Source organism: Rhinolophus hipposideros, assembly GCF_964194185.1.
Source record: "Rhinolophus hipposideros genome assembly, chromosome: 19".
Lineage (NCBI taxonomy): Eukaryota > Metazoa > Chordata > Mammalia > Chiroptera > Rhinolophidae > Rhinolophus > Rhinolophus hipposideros.
Window position 1 is genome coordinate 38,328,023 of NC_138065.1, and position 17,219 is coordinate 38,345,241.

The following is a 17,219-nucleotide window of genomic DNA, read 5'->3' on the forward strand; positions in this document are numbered from 1 at the left end:
CATGTGAGTGCACGGTGCCAAGTTGACGAACTTAATTGTCCCACCTCGTGTGGTGTGTTGGGACCCATACTAAGGCAGGGGAAGAAACGTATTATACGTATCAGGTTAATCTATGTAAATTTTCTGTTATTGTAAGTAAAATATGGCCCAACTATTAGAAATTTCAGACGGGTCAGCCTATATTAAGCTGGAAAAGATAAGAAAAGTAAGCAGCTGGATAAAAATGCTGAGCTACTGTACCCACTGGAGTTTGTAACTGTACCACAAAAGCTGAGAGTGGGCGGGATGAAGGTTCAGTGAGTACCGGGCAAGCCCGTGGTCAAGTCTAACAGCAGAGCTCACAAGCCCCCGCTTTACACCCCCATCCAGGCTGGTGGAGAAAGGGGCCGGACATGGACACGTGACTCTTAGGCAAAAAAAAAATGACAGATTGATGCCAATCAAAAAATCAGTTTCTCTTCTCAGTCTAGGACTACAAAGTTTATAAAAGTAAAATTCTATTTAGTCTCCTTGAAAACTTATTACTCCAAAATATTGCATGTGGAGATGTTTACACCTTCCCGGATCTGACTGTTTCCCCACAACTGAGGAGAGGAGTTCAGAGCTCTTTACTTTCCTATAAAGGAATCGATGTTTGACTTACAGTAACAGTTGGCATTCAATCTTATTTTACATTAATTTCAGGTGTACAGCATAGTGGTTAGACATTTATATAAGAAGTGATCCCCCTGACTAGTCTAGTACCCACCCACCTGGCACTATATACAGTTATTACAATATCATTGACTGTATTTCCTATGCTTTATTTTACATTCCCATGACTATTTTGTAACTACTAATTTATACTTCTTAATCCCTTCACCTTTTCCACCCGGCCCCTGAACCCCTCCCATTTATTACCCCTATAAATCTAGTACCTATCTAGACACCATACATAGTTACGGTGAAGGGGAATAAGTAGAAATTTCCATGTATAAAACCAGTAAGTCATGAGGATATAATGTACAGCACAGGGAAGAGTGTCAATAATATTGTGATAGCATGTTATGGTGTCAGATGGTTGCTGCATTTACAATGGTGATCACTTCTTTAGGTATATAAATGTTGAAAAACTATTGTGTACACCTGAAACTAACATACTATTGTATGTTAGCTATATTTTTTTTTAAATCTTAAAAAGAAATTGATGTTTGACATCCCTTTCTAATGCAGCCAAATCCACCTTTACTTCCCATCCAGGGAAAGAGGTGTATATTAATGGAAATGCTACCAGAGACTCTTACTGAAAGGTGGTGTCTCCTTAGAGCTTAACGAAACCAACACAGTTCACAGGCTCGGCTCAGCTCCAGGATGAAGACATCAGATTCCATCCCCGCGATTCATCGACCAGACAAAACAAGGATGAACACGGGGTGGGGGGAGGAGGAATGAATCCAAATGAGTACGTATGAAAGAAAGAAAACATTTCAACCAGACAACTTCAAAACCAGAGGCCTGAAAGTGTTGGACAGCTCTGTAGTGAGATGCCTTTTTGTTCCCTCTACATTTTCAGTTTTCTCCCTTCGAACCCAAGCTGCAGCAATAGACCCCAACAGCTCTAGCTTCAGACTTGACATATCATCAGGAACTCATTCCAAAAGCTCTAACTAGATAACTAATTTAATACACTTTGCTTCAAGGTTTATTCCTTGGCTTGCTTCCCAGATATAAAGCATCTCTGGGCAATTATTATGCAGATGCCACTGAAAGGACTTTAAATGGCTGCTGCTAATTTAACAGGAGATACGTTGGCATTTGCCTGAGTGAAAAGGAATGCAAAATGTGCTAAAAGATCAAACGCATTTGTTTTTGAAAAGGATGTGGACTAACTTTTAAATGTTTCCTTTGGGTTTCAATATAAACTCCGGCTAGGAAATTGGAGAGTAAACCTATTTCTTTCTTGCACTTTGTGCATTAATGAATGTTTCCACAGCACAAGGTGGCAACAGTGGACAGGCTGGAAGGACCATGAATGAGGAGCTCAAAGGGACAGCAGATCTACAAGCCGCCCCCATGAGGCATCTCAACAGTGCCCCTGCTGGGGCCTAAGAGAGGAAAGTGAAATACTAATGTTCATCAAACAATAAAGCAGTAAACTGCAGACCAACTGTCAAAACAACCCTCACAGCAGAATATCCCAAGTATAGAACGTCTCTAAGGGAAACAGATACCTCTTTGCTTGTTGATGATCCAAGTTCTGAGCATCTCATAGTGAAAAGGGTTGTGAGCTCTGTTCCACTGGAAACGCATGTCATGCTAATGGTTTTCTTTTTCAGAACATATACGCAAATTCTGGAATCTACAGAGCTCGGCTGAAGTTCTTGTACTCCTTGACTGATTCTTCAGACTCTGGAGGAGAAGACAGAAGGCCCTCCATCGCCAGATATTCTGAGTCTAAATAAGGGAATAATCAAAACAGCTGGCCAGATGTGAAACTGAGTTGATTCCTAGGCCCGAGTAGTTCGTCTGGACTATGTCCACGCCCATCTGTTGGTATGTAGTGAACAGAAATCACAAAGGCACCCTCTTTTTTCTAGTTGATTTGATGCCATTCTTTCTTTGTATTTTCAGTTCAGGAGAAGACAAAGAAAAAAAAGAAAGCAGGAGGAAGACTTGGTGGAACGCCACAGCAATCAATTCTAAGCACAAAACCACAATTTAAAAGTTGCACTGAAAAAACACTAGAGAGAGGAAAACTCCCCAAAATTCAGCAAGAGGGGAAAATGTGTGGAGCACGATGTATTATGTATGAGGTGTGATCGAAAAATACAGTGAATGTTTACATAAAAAATTATTACAGGAAAAGACACATTGCCATTAATCCCTCTCAAAATACTCCCTCTTGCTTTGAACACGTTTCCCATCATTCTTGCCACTTTCTGAAGCACTTCTGGAAGTCCTCTTTCCTGAGTGTCTACTTCATCCTCCATCATGACAACGCTCCGTGTCACACATTGCTTCTGGTACATGGCAATTTCAGTCAAATAAAAACATTACAGTGTTGTCCCCATGTACCTTATTCACTGTATCTGGAACTGTGCAACTCCTGGCTCTTCCCCAAGGTCAAAATGACCATGAAAGGTAAATGTTTTGAATTGATTCAGGACATCGAGGCAGCCATGACAGTGCAACTAAAGACACTCATGAAAGAGGACTTCCCGAACTGCTTCAGACAGTGGCAAGAACAGTGGGATGAGTGTGTTCAAAGCAAGGGGAAGTATTTTGAGGAAGATTAATGGCAATGTGTCTTTTACTGTAATAATTTTTTTTCATTTTAACATTCATTTCACCGTATTTTTTTATCACACCTACTACTAACCTAAGAATTCAGGACAGTGACCAGAGAAGGCACAGGAAGAGACAGACTGAGACTGAGCTCACACTGAGGGCAGTGTTAACACCACACGTGACCACAGAGCGGGTTTATGGGAAGAGGAGACCACACAGGACTTGTGTAAGACAAGTTCCACTGTCTTTCATTACGTGGGCCAAGATCAGGATGACAGGGTCCTGCATGGGCTTTGCTCTGCTGTCATAGACCAAAGCCCAGAGGTGATACCAGCAAAGTGGGGTCACACTCAGTGTGTCTCCTGGCCAGGGCCCTTGCTACCTGAGTGCCAAACAACCCCCATAAATCAGCTTTCCCAACTGTTTCCTTTATAATCTTTCCAATGATTTGGTGACTGATGGAAAGACAGAATACAGCCATCACCTTCAGGCCTCTGTCCAGCACACGTACCGTATTTAAATACAGTATCAAGGGCCTGCCTGTCTCATTTCTCTTCTCGCTCTGCTTCATTATCTTCTCTCAATCACGTAAGAGGCCTAGCTGCACAGATGGCCTGGCCCAGGGCCTCAAAGGCCAATGGCTGGGGGCCCCCTGAGCAAATGGGGAGAAGCAGCAAATACGAAGGGTGCAGCTCCTGGCAAGGAAACACAGGCTCCAGAGCCCAGACTAAAGGGGGGTTGGAAAAGGTACAACACAGATCTTCTCTTTCAACCTGGTGATGCCAATTACTATGCCGTAATGGAGGCACTTCCTCTAGCTGTTCTGTCTTTAACCCAAGGTCAGGGGTTAGGGAAAGGGGAGGAGACTACTGAGGGTGATGACAGAAAGGAAGAAGGAAGAAACCTGTCCACCAAGGCTCAAGAGTCCAAAATATAATAATGTGTTTTTTTTTCCTGCAGGAAAGGGTCTTGGCCCTTATCTTTATATTCTAGGATGAATTCATTTTCTTGCCATCTTTGATTTGGACATGAACAATTAAGCTGAAGAATTTCAGGGTTGGTTACAAATCTGGCTGCAGCTTCACAAGAGATGCATTCCCTTATGCCTCTGTCCCCCAAATGGCTCACCAGGCAACCCCCGCCCCCCACTGATGAGTTACAATGCAGATCAGTCAAAATGTGGTTCAAATGAAAAGTACTACATTACTGTGAAAACTGCATTACAATGAGTCACAAAAGTTATTCCAAAGGGGGAAAAAATAAATTATCTCATACAAAATAATACATGATGTTTATGAATAAACTTGGCTTCCGTCTTCGGGGAGCCCGTGGCCTGCCGGCTCTGGCCATCTGCTCCCTGCTGAAGGAGAGAGAAGATGTTGTCTGGAGGTGCTTTCCCATATGCAAGATAGAGCTGGGTCCCTCTTCCCGGAGCTGGGTCGGGAGGTTAAATGAGTCTGGAGTTTTGGAGGAACTGGATGAGGACTTGGTAGACAAACTTGTACTGAGCGATGGTCTGGATCATAAACATCCTTTGCTCCCTGAGGAGCCTCAGCATCATGGGCACTTCCACCTTCTGCAGGAAAAGAGAAAAAGCACATGATCGTGTTTTAATGCAGACCAGTGTGTTAGAGAAAACTAGAGGCTGGAGTTCAAACAGATTGGGACTCTCAACTCTAACATGGTCTCGGGGCTGGATTGAAGACACCTCAGTCTTAGTTTCTTCACCTGTAAATAAGGATAATGATGCTGTCCTCTAATGGCAATGTGGCCCTGCCCAAGACAGCGACATTTCCTCAGCAATAACACGGGGTGATAAATAGTATCCACCTCACAGGATCATGGGAAGAAAAGTACGTAAAGCATTTAGCACAGTGTCTGGCACACAGTGAGTTCTGTATGAAGACTACTCATTCTCATTTTATTAATGTTAATGAAATGAGAGCAACCATGCCCATTCTGCTACCTCACAGGATCATGGTCATGACCGAGTGAGATCATTTACATGTAATTCTTTACAAAGCACTATTGTCAAAATGCAATCTCTGAACAGCATGCATGTTTGTAGTGAAAGCCTTAACTGAAAACACGGTGAGTAGAAATGAGATCGCCTAAGTGTAAATTCTTTGAGAATACAGAACTATGGTCAATGGAAGAGAATTAATATGATGGGTCACTGGTGTTTGAGCAGACCACAAGCTTTCCTGGTGTCCCCTCTCTTGTGTCATTTCCATCCTCCTGAACCAGCCAGGGCAGAAGCATCACCAAGCCAATGATGGCATGATGGCCTCGGCCATCAATGGCATGCTGCCCCTGCTCTGAGAGCTCTTAACCCAGGCAAACAACTGCACCCATGAAGTTATCAAGGACCGAGAAAGCATCTTAAATAAAATAACAAAAACTCCGCTGTATGCCTTTTCTTACTTTTCTTTCAAAAGTCAGTTCCGCTATCTCCAAACTGTGCACCTCTGATCAACATCTGCCATCCTTATTCGTCACAGGTCTCCAAAACCAGTTCAGTAATGCACATCACAGATTTTACTGCCGGCGCATAGTAACACTAAATACAGGTTAGCTGTTATTATATTTCCATTGTTGTCATCATCAGCACCTTCACCGCCCCCGTACTAACCCCCCTACCAACTCACCTCCACTCCCATCTGCACTCCCACCTGCACCACTTTCATGAGCATTATAATCTCAATAGCCTGTAAGACTCAGCCCCAAGGATAATCTATTATCTGATAACAGGCAGTTTGGAGACAAGACAAAGAGGTTCTCCTGGTCCTCAACAAAGAGAGTCCCAGTGATCTTGAAGATTCACTCCCACAGGCTCTGATGTCCATTGTCCGGAACCCAAAGACTCATGAGGCAGCTGGACCTTGCTCAATCTTGCTTAGAAGGCCTTTTCTCCTTCCTACTCTATGAAGAATAGTAAATAAAAGCCGCAAGATCAATACATCTTGCTGTACTGATCTGGTCTTTTGTAATTAGCCAATCTGGGACAGATAGCTAAATCTAGAGGGCCAAGAGAGAGTATTGAAAACCGTAAAACTAATGCTTTCTGAAAAAAATGTACGGGCATTAATATGTTGCAGCTAACACTCAGTGACCAAAAGCAATGGGCCACAAGGAAGCTTCTCGGAACAGCAGGGGAGAGCACCCTCCCATCCCCACCTCACAGTTACTTGACCTCACTGAAAGTATCTTTGTTCCAGGAAAAAGAAAAAGCATTTCACTGACAAAATTAAAACTGTATGGATTATAGAATAAAACATACAGTAGCTTAATCCAGAAGCCATGGGAAGAAGACAGGAAAGTTTAGACAAGAGAAAAATGGGACACACAATTTCGTATTTATTTGTCAAAACCTTTGCTTAAAAAACAAATGAACACACTAAACATGTTTCACACTTCTCCCAAAATAAGGGTTTGACTCTTACTAGCCAGGCCTGAAACAGAACAAAGTAGAGAAATTTTTTTCTCCCTCGGACATCTACCAATAGCAATTATGGGAAATGGGACAGATAAGGCTGGCTATATTTGTGCTGGGGAAGGGAAGTGAAAACTATGAGTCATCTAGCTATCTTTGAATATCAATGGGAACAGAAGTCCTTTTTGGACTGACCACATTCCAGCAAAGAATGTTCTGGCATGCAACTGGGCATTGAGGAAATCCGCTATGTTTGGACACACCAGAGAGAATTTAATCACCACCAGTCCACGTGGGGCGCTCGTGGCCGAACCCCTCACTGTGCGCCATACTGGCTCTGACATGTGTTGTTTATGTTCTACTGGGCCAGTAACATCTGGTGATCAATGAGCCTTCATGTCATCGCATTACTGAGGCTTGGCTGTTGATGGGTCTCCAAAGAGCTCAGAACAGAACAATCCTTCATGTCAGACAAGACGGACAGAATAGCTTCTCAAGTTGAAAAGGAAGAAGGGAAAACAGAGGAGGCGAGCACAGGGAATGGAGAAGAGAATGTGGCAAAGAAAGTGATAGGAGAGGGGAGAAAAAGACATTTGAGCGGTGAGGGGATGACGAGGCCCTTGTTCCTCCCTGGGACCTAGGGGTGTCCCCAGTGGAGCTTGGATATGCTCCAGCCATATGTACCCCGATTCCACTTCATCTTATTCCATCTTCCCAGCACTGAGTGGATTTGGGACTTAGTGGCAAGCTATTCCCTCTTCTAGCGACTTCTAATAGTGACAGGGAAGCAAACAAGAAATCTCATGTGAGACAAAGGGATAAAAACTCACAGAAGACGATGAAATATCTGTTATGTAGTCTCAGCTGTTTCCATGAGGGGCCTTTTGCTCTTCAATGGAATGTTTGTTGTTTTCAACAATAGGCCACATTATACCAAACCCCTCTTCTACTTTTTAGCAGCACAAACATTCATATGTACAGACTAAAAGTTTCCAAATTAACTTTTTGTCAGCAGGAACTTTTAAAAATCCTTTGAACATGTTTAAAGTTAGCGTTTATTGTTTTCCTGGAAGTCATAATATAACAAACTTCATGGGGCAATATTTGATCTGATTTTCAAACCACTGATGATGCTATTGAATAAATATGTCTATTATTACATAAATTCCTTCACAGAACATGCATTATAACATTTCCTAATTTAAAAACTACCAAACAACCTTGAAAGCTTCCTTTGATTCTCCAAGCTGTATAATTTGGAAAATAAACAAGAATTAAATGACACTCTACGCTTAAAGGCAGAGTGAACACAGGAAATAATTCAGGGCCAGGAGGTAGAAGATCTCACTTGTCACTTTGCCACCAACTGCTTAGAAGCCACACGGCACTGGACAAGTCACTAACTTGTTTCTGGGCCTCAGTTTCCTCATCTCTAAGGCAGGAGGACGGACATGTGCCCAGCTGGCTCCTCTACGTGGCTGCTATGAGGACCCCAACAAAGAACAGAAAACATGAAAGCCATTTTAAAACCCCATTAAATAAATGGCAGAAGAATTGTTCTTTAGCCTTGATTGCTCTTTGTCTCAACGTCATGAAATCAAAAGCCCGTCAGTGTTAACTCGCGGACCCACAGCACTAAGGGGAAGGCACATACCCTGTGGACACAAGCTCAGCTATAGTCCCTTCTTTGGGGAGAAGAGCTGGGCGTACACCTCAGCGAAAGCACTCAGATGGTCTTGCTGTGGTATAGGACTCCACTGCCGGGGTAGACACGAGCAAACAACAACCCCCTTTAAGTAAAAACTCCTCTGAAGAGCAAACAACATTTTAAAGTACACCCATTTTCACATAAGATTTACGCCCACACACATCCTAGACAGGTAAGATGCATCTAAACTACATGCGACCGAGTAACCCACCATGGAAAATCACTCACAATACAACCAGACTGTCTACAAAACACCGCAGGCTTCAGGAAGTAGATGCTGGCTAAGGTCAGACTTTCTAAACGTGTCCTATCTCACACTTCCATCTCTTGTTCTGTATTATCTGGATGTCTACACAGAGCCGTGAAAGGCGAAAGATAAGAGAGGCTGTAAATGTCAGAGTCCAAGGAGGACTCCGGGGTCTGGAAAAGTCTCGTCAGGACAAAGGAAATTAGGCAGTGGAAACGGAAGGGCACAGGCAAAGGTTCGGCCATGGTGGAGATTTGTGTCCAAGGTGAGGTATACAGAGAAGCCCAGAGCGACTCACTTCATTGTGCTCCAGGCAGTAGATCATCAGCTCAGAGAGAATGACCACGCCGGTCCTTCCCACCCCGGCACTGCAGTGGACAACAATGGGAGGGTGCTGGTTCTTGGTGCCTTCCAGCATGCTGTTGGTATGGCGACGGACCGACTGGATCTCCTCCAAGTAGGCTGTAAGACAAAATGCAAATCTTGTCACGAAAGTCCTACATGGCTTTGCATACAAGCGAGGGGGAAAGACAATGATGGTGAATCTTTTTCTTTTTTTTTTTTTTAAGTGACAATAATTTACAGTTCTTACAAGACACTAATTATTTGGCTGGTACCCACTGTACCGTTCTGGATCCAGAAAGGACCAGCTGGGAGTCAATTAGTCCACGGGAGAATTTGTTCTTTAAATTAAATAGTTCTTTTTTAAAAATTAAATTCTGTTTTCCCCTCTGCAAATCCCAAAGTCCCCCAAGCAGATGATTCTCGCCATTACTTACAGCAATTCCTACTATTAACAGACTGGATCAGAACACCAGTTAGATCCCCTTGAAATGCCCGCCTGTCAGAGCCAATTTATGGTGGGAAGACAATCCATCTGCCCCCTTTTCCTTCCCCTCACTGAATGAGTCAATGTCAACTGAGGCTTGACTTCAGTTTTAGGTTTTAAAATAGACTTTAGGGGGCCTGCTTTTCAGTTTGGAGTCCATGTGGTGATGTGAGTAGTTCCTGATGAGTAACCCCCAGCCCCCTTTCTGGAGGCCACATGTGGTGAGGGAGTCCAGCCACCTCCCCCATCCCTTCCAACATCTGCCTGGCTCAGCAGGACTGTGCAGGGGTCCATTCACTGCTCCAATTGGGCACAAGTGAAAAATTACAGGAATACCCATCTTAATTACTTTTTTTCATGATCACCAAAGAAAAGTATATACATGTAAATTTGAAACAGTCCAAAAACTGGAAAAAGGACATTTGTAATTGAGATTTTGTAGAAGCTAGCTCAGGGGAGAAACCGATTTGAAGGTTCTTCATAATCAGGAAATCTCATCCTGAAGCACCAGTGTACCTATGACTAGAGGAGATGCTCAAATTGAAGAGAAAACAGTGTGCTCGAACCATTCTAGCTAATTTAAAATCATCTGCTTACGTACAATTAATAAGAAGTACTATTTTCCTTTATAAGTTTATATAATTACAAAGTAATCTGAAGTAGTTTACCAAAATAAACTACTACCACCAGCACCACCAGCAGTATCGTAAAATGAAATAGAACAAAACAAAACAAAAGAGGGGAGACAACCTGAGACGACTAGACAGAGTAGTTGCTATGGGGTACTAACATGAGCAAAATACTGTGCATGAAAGTCTTCTTCCAATTTTTTTTTTTTTTTTGCAAGGGGAAATATATTGGGTAACTGAGCATTTTCTGTCTGACAACACGCAATGTTCATAGAGAAGAGACAAGGGTTTTCTTGTGCTAAATTTAAGAAGTAAAAGAAATAATGGTCAATAAGGCAGGTGCCACCATCAAATGGAGTTTCATAAAACACAGAGAAGCTGGATTTAAAAGGATGCTTTTCCTAGCAATCACATTAATAAAGCTGTAACTCAGCGAAGACCTCTGGAGGCTGGAAGACAATTTGGCATAGGTCCTCTGGATCCGAGTAATCTAATCTAAATACAGCGGTACAGCGGATTTTCAAACATCTCCATTGACGAACATTTCGATTTACAAACACCATAGATTTTATGGATCTATGGTATCATCCAATAGTAAAATTCACGCTAACTTTGCAGTTTTAGGGTTTGATTTTAAAGGTCTGGAACAGATTAATCCATTTTGCATTACTTTCTATGGGGAAACTGTGCCTCGGTTTTCAAACGTTTCAGGACTCGAACGGTATTCCGGAATGGATTACGTTTGAAAACCGAGGTACCACTTAAAGGCAAAAATCTTTCTGCGTTCCTCAAAATCTAGAGAGCCAACCCTTCTAAGACCCCACTCAGCACACTTGTCCTGAGTTTCTTAGAAATGTAAATTAATAAATTTATACTGTTTAAAAATATTCTCCATTTTTTCAGTACTTTAGATTGGCCTTCCTTTGGTTGGTTCAGATGTAAAAGATTTGGCTATAATTTTTACCACTTTATAAACTCAACCTTTTATCAGAGCTGTTAGCCATTCATCAAACTGATCTACTTTTATTGTTTCCATGTTCTGCATCTTGGAGAAAATTCTAGTCACTCAATTAGCAAAAGGTTACCAGAAAGGAAGAACACTGTTATGAGGAAAGAGTTTTGTGAAGGTCATTGTTATAAGGAAAGAATTCTGTGAAAGTCATTGCCTCCCTATTAGTATCTGAGCTATATAGGTTTGACCTCAGGCAAATCACAAACCCTCCCTATATCACGCTCTAGATGCTTCGATTCCAATCAGCTTTCTCTTCTCTGTCAGTGTCCAACTCCCACAGTACCACCATCACTGTAATGGGAAATTAAACGCCTGTATCAACGAGTAAGTATGCAGCAGAATCGTCCTGTTCAAATTTGTGAGATGGTACCTCTCGATACTTGAAAATCTATCCTGTCTCCTTTCCCCCAACCCCGCCTCCCATTCTAAAGGAATATCAAAATAAAATGAAGGTGTTGACATTATGCATCATCCAGATGATGGTTCCTTCATGAGGGTCACAGGTTTTCCACTAGCTGGAGAGTCAGCAACGTAACGGGTATAATAATACATCTGCAGAGAGCCCTAGGGCCTCCTTCCTTGCTGGGTAAGGAAGGACTGGGGTTTCCCGTCAAATGCAGGACATTTAAGCAAGGCTGTGGTAAGGAAAGGGGAGCGCTGCAGCCATCACCAAAAAGCACGTGACAGTATCGATCTGACTGGCCTGGCTTTCTCATGAGACCGCGAGTGCCTTTAACACGAAGACCGTTTCATCTCTGCGTTCTAAGAGCCTGACCCACTGCCTGGCACATGGTGGGCACACACCCAGCTTCCAGCCTTTCAAATAAAGTACTGCGTAAAAGCTGGGTGAATTCGTTTCTAAGATAAGCACATCCTGAAAATACATATATAAATGAACGAACCCAAAAATGACAGTTTAAAAACTACAAATTGATTTCAATAATTCTTAGCATCTTAACCATAGTTATAAGAAAGTCCCGATTGAGGTTCACTACTATAGGGAAACACATGGCTTGTGAGAGCAAATTTCCATGAAAAAATAAAAACTAAATATTTTTTAAAATTTTATTGCTCTGTGGTTTATTTTATTGTGGTAAAATATACATGCCATAAAACCTACCATGTTAACCATTTGTAAGTGTGCAATTCAGTGGCATGAAGTATATTCACGGTGTTGTACAAGCGTCACGTCCCCACTATCCTTTTCTAGAATGTTTTTGTCGTCCCAAACTTTTTACAGGTTAAACAATAACTTCCTGTTCCTCTTCCCCCAGCCCCTGGTAACCTCTATTATACCTTCTATTTCTACAAAGCGGCCTACTCTGGGTACCTCATAAGTGGGGTCATACAGTATTTGTCCTTTTGTGTCTGGTTTATTTTACTTAGCATAATGTTTTCAAGGCTCAGACATGTAGCACGTGTCAGAATTGTTATATATTAATGAGCAGCTAAAGGTCTAAATCAAAATAGAAACAATTAGTTTACCCCAGTTTGAGCTTATTTGCATGAAAGGTAAAGAGAATATGATAAGTGACCTGTATCTGTCTTCTCTGTCCTATGTATACTAGATGAAGGGACATCTACTTCAATGTAACAATACTATTGCCACTTAAAACGGAAGCCTCCTTTCTTTCCATTTCACCTCCAACAGATGAGACTACTGATACAGTTGGTAAAACCCCAGCGGGAAAGAAAAAACTTACACAAGAATCCTTGGACATCCTCTGGGCAGCCGTGATCTGGCCAGTCAGTGTATTGCAAATGCCACACCGTCCTTTCCTGCCCAGACAAAAGGTGCTTGACCTTCAAGCCTGTGGTTGCATAGCAACCAGAATCTGTTCGGAACTTTGTGGTGACCTTGAACTTGCCATAGGTGGCTGAGCTGTGCTTGGAACCCAGTTTAGGCCAGTATCGGTGGCTCTTGGTTCGTCCGCCCTCCTGAATCACACACAAAGGCAAAATTGGAAATAAGTCAGTGAAAGGAAGCTCTTATCCTCTTCCTTTTAAAATCTGAGGACAGAGGGAAATGCAAATAGCTTCTAAGTCACCAACTCAGTAGCATTGTTCAATGTCGATCAGAGTGGATCCTATAAATGTTAGTTGAGACCAATAATAAGAGTGCATCAGTAGTTACGTCAATGGAAAATTTAAGAGATTCACAACTGAGATGCAGCGGAATGTTATGGAGAGGAACCAGTGCAAAATCCAGAGGCAGGAATAAGTGGCGTGTTCAAGAAACAGAGCGGTGTTCAGTGTGGCACGGTTGGGTGAGGGTGGAGGTGGGTGGGAGACAGGAAGTCAGAAAGGGCCATGGTAGGGAGTTTGGATTTCACTCCATGGATAGGAAGAAGCCATCCAAAGGTGATGGAGTGACCCGAGGCAGGGGAGTGATAGGTTCTAGTAATCGTTCTAGGTCACGCTCCACATTTCTGATGTTCAGCCCACACTGACTACTGACACTATCTCTATCATCTTGTGTCAACCTCACGTTTTTCCAGCCTGACCCATCTGTTTTAGTTCAATCGACCATTGAAACAGAGAACAACTGGTTATACCACCTTTCTCCCTCTGTTAATTTTATAATCTTTTCCAAGGGCATGCATTCCCAAACATTTACACAATGGGATCTATTTTTAAGCTTTACAGTTTTAAAATCACTGGAGGGTGTGGATGAGATGGTTTAGAAGGGGATTCAGGGCAGTGAGTGGGTAGAGACATAAGAGAAATGCTGAGCTGAGGGGGTGAGCAGCCAGCGCTAGGGGGACTTGTGCCTTAGACAAGCCCTGATGGCCACTAGGCCTCTTACAAAGCAACACATCTTTAGGTGATACAAAGAATCTCGCCCTGATTTATTTGGTTGAATTGAGTCTTCTTAAGTTCGAGGCATGCCTGACTCATTTGTTTACCGATCCTGTGACAGAAGGTTTACTTGAGGGCTTGAATTTATATTGCTGAGTGTCTAAATCAATTACAAATTTCAAGAGGCTCTAAGCCTCTGGCTGCCTCACAGATGACTAGACTTGGTGTTTATAATACTGGCCTCCTCTCTCACACAGGTCTCAGCTCAAATTCCACATCCGAAAGAGGGCCCTGGGCTGCTCATCCAATCTAAAGGAGCCCCCCGGTCCATGACCTAGTTCCATTTATTTCATGGCACGGACCACTATCCAAGTCTACTTTATTTGTTCACTTTTTATCATCCCTCCCACTAGGATGTAAGCTCCCTGGGGAAAGGGACCAGGACTTTCTTGTTTAGCACCATGGCCCTAGGTTAGCACAGATGATCCACTGCATTAAGTTATGTGACTCCCTTATAGTGGTGCAGTTCCATAGGTGAGAAGACTGTTCTAGAGATTTTAGGAGAATTTACTCCGTGGGAAGGCCCAATAGAAAGTCAGCCCAGAGAAGTACAACCTGGCTTTAAAGAGCGTGAAGTCCCTTTCATCACTATCTTCTCATGGGCTATTGTGGAAAGCAACTGCTCAGAAGATTCAATGAAGGGAATAGGACTTTCTTTTTCAGTTCGTATGCAACAGCATAGGTATTGGTAAAAACAAAACTAAACAAAACAGATGACGCTAGTCCCTTAAATGACTTCAAAAAGAAGTTAAAATGAATGAAAGGGAATAAAGGAAGTGGTTACAATAAAACATTGAGGATGGGACAAGAAAAGAAACACAAAACATCTTGCCCCAAAGACAGCAAGCTCCAAGTGACCGGTTAGACCCATGGAAGGCAAACGCCCATCTTTATAACACCACGTAGAGCTCTCTAGTTACAATAGAAAAACTATGTTTGACTTGGCAAAGGAAGAAAAAGATTTTTTTCTCTCCCCAAAGGATAAAGACCTCTATGGGAACAACAGCTTCTGGTCTCTTTGCAGCTGATAAGCGCAATGGCATGTAAGTGGGCCATGTCCCTGGGTTGGAGATATGTGCCCATTTACCCAGAGCAGTGGGAGGTTCTCAAATTCCAGGGGAAAGATTATGGTTTTGTTTGGCACACAAAAGGGAATTGGCTGAACGGAAGTTTGCTTCTTGTTTGTGCACTTGTTTGTTTGATTTTTTTGTTTGTGGCAATGCAAGGAAAAGAGTTTAAAAACTGATGAACATGGGATGTAACAATTCATTATCTTTGGGAAACAAAACAAATCTACAGAGAGGGAAGAGAAAACATGTGCATGCCAAAGAGAAAAGGATTTTCAGAGAAACAGTGCTGCAGGAAGAACGACAGAGCAACAAAGTCAGCGACACAAAACCCATCTTACGGCTACCCCTCCCCCAGGAACAGATGGCTGTATGGCCATTCCCCTTACCTCTTCTGCGGTGACCATGGCAATCACGTTTGCTCCCTGCTCCCACACCATCTGCCAGAAGTCATGGCACGTGTGTGGCAGGGGCCCCTGAGTGGCTATGTAGTGCCATTCTGCCCCACCAACCACCACCTGGAAACCAAGGAAAGCAAAGGTGAATGAACCCCAAATCCAGCATAGAATTACCTGCTGACCGCAGGCCCATGTGTATCCACCTAACAACCTTAGATAATATTTTTTTAGGCCGAATGGGTTAGTGCCATTGTCAAAAACCCTGAGACCATACAGGGATAGTGACACATTCTCACACGAAAATGCTACTAAAATACACCTAATCTTTTTTTGTCTGCAACCCATAGCAATTATGTACAAACCAGGACTTATTAAACACAAACACACACATACACACATGTACACACACCATTACATGAATATGTGTGTGTATAACCTAACAGAATTTGTTATAGAAACAATAGCTATGCTTACCATGTGCCATGCATTCTAATAATTTCCATTCTTTTCTCTATTCTAGTCTATTTCATTAAAAACCAAACCAAACAAAACACCCAAACTGGTCCTGAGGTCCTGACTAAGTTGATTTCACACTCGCACTATTACATGGTGATGCCCAGTTTGAGACACAGTGCTTTAAACAGTAAGAGTCTGCCACAGAATAACATCCCTTTGGTAGCAATGTCTTTCTCCCACTGACCTGATATGCGTTATAAACCGATGCTGTGCTTGTCACTCTGCTGTGCCCCATATGGTAGAGGTGTCACGAAGACACTTAAGTCAACAACACATGCTATTGTGTCATTAACTTCCCCCTGTGCAGGACCACCGCCTCCAACTAAACTTCAGAGCCATGAGACGGTTTGGATAATAAAATTATTACCCCATACAGCTCAGGGTGATCTTGGGAGAAGTCTGTAGCTATAAATACCAGCGGCAGAGAATCCTACAGAAGAAGCTGGGCCCAAAGTGTTCAAGGCCGTACCAGGGTAAAGTGGTGGCCTTCGGAAGGATTCTTTGTGAGTCCCCTTCCATTCCTGGGCCGTAGCATTACAAAGTCAGGCCCCCTTCCACATTCACCAGGGCAGACCTCTAGATAGCTCTAGGAGTAATGAAGAGACCGTTGTTTGAAACGTTTCCCCCTCATTTATTTTATGAAACTATATACTAACTTGATTCAAACAAAAACAATGTCAGTGATTGTCTCAGTACACAAGGCATGTTTAGGTCAAAGCTGGCAAGCCAAATCCATTTTCCAAGTACTGGTGGGAGATAACATTCATGTATTTGTGGCTGGCTAGGAGTTTGGTTTATCTGTGGAGTTGTGATTTCAAACATTAGCCTCTCTGGCACCCAACATACAGGAACCATAAATACTTCCAGAGTATGCTACTGCCTGGGGCCTTTCAGCAAATTCCAAATATTGACAAGAGGGTATTAAAAACTGCATTAAAAACACAACAACCAATGCTACGGAGGTAGATTTCACAGATGTGATTTCACCTCTGGAGCAAATAAATCTCTGTTCTGTGTTAATGGCTGCTTGGAACCCAGGGAGAAAACATTGGCAAGATACACAGCTCTATTCCAAAACCACGGACAAGTTCTTACAAGCTCTATGGGTCTATTAAATGCACCCATGTCTAACCCGGATCCACAAGATGAAATGTGGGCCTCGGAGAACACTGAGAAAGAGAATGCTCCTGTTAACTACACCCAATGGGCACAGTTGATGCACACTGACAGCTTTTTCCAGAGAGCAGATGGAAA

At 42.7% G+C, this 17,219-nt stretch overlaps 1 protein-coding gene across 4 annotated transcripts in view; it reads right to left on the minus strand.

The window, feature by feature from the left end:
• Positions 1-1,167: 1,167 nt before the first annotated feature.
• PTPN14 (protein tyrosine phosphatase non-receptor type 14) overlaps positions 1,168-17,219 on the minus strand; it is a 153,323-nt gene continuing 137,271 nt past the window's right edge. For all 4 annotated transcript variants that reach the window (XM_081026396.1, XM_081026393.1, XM_081026395.1 and 1 more), the window contains exons 16-19: positions 15,441-15,569; positions 12,829-13,063; positions 8,954-9,117; positions 1,168-4,843 (exon numbers count right to left, since the gene is read on the minus strand). In XM_081026396.1, coding sequence (XP_080882522.1) covers positions 4,715-4,843; positions 8,954-9,117; positions 12,829-13,063; positions 15,441-15,569 — 657 coding nt within the window. In that variant the 3' untranslated portion in view covers positions 1,168-4,714. The remainder of the gene's footprint in view (positions 4,844-8,953; positions 9,118-12,828; positions 13,064-15,440; positions 15,570-17,219) is intronic.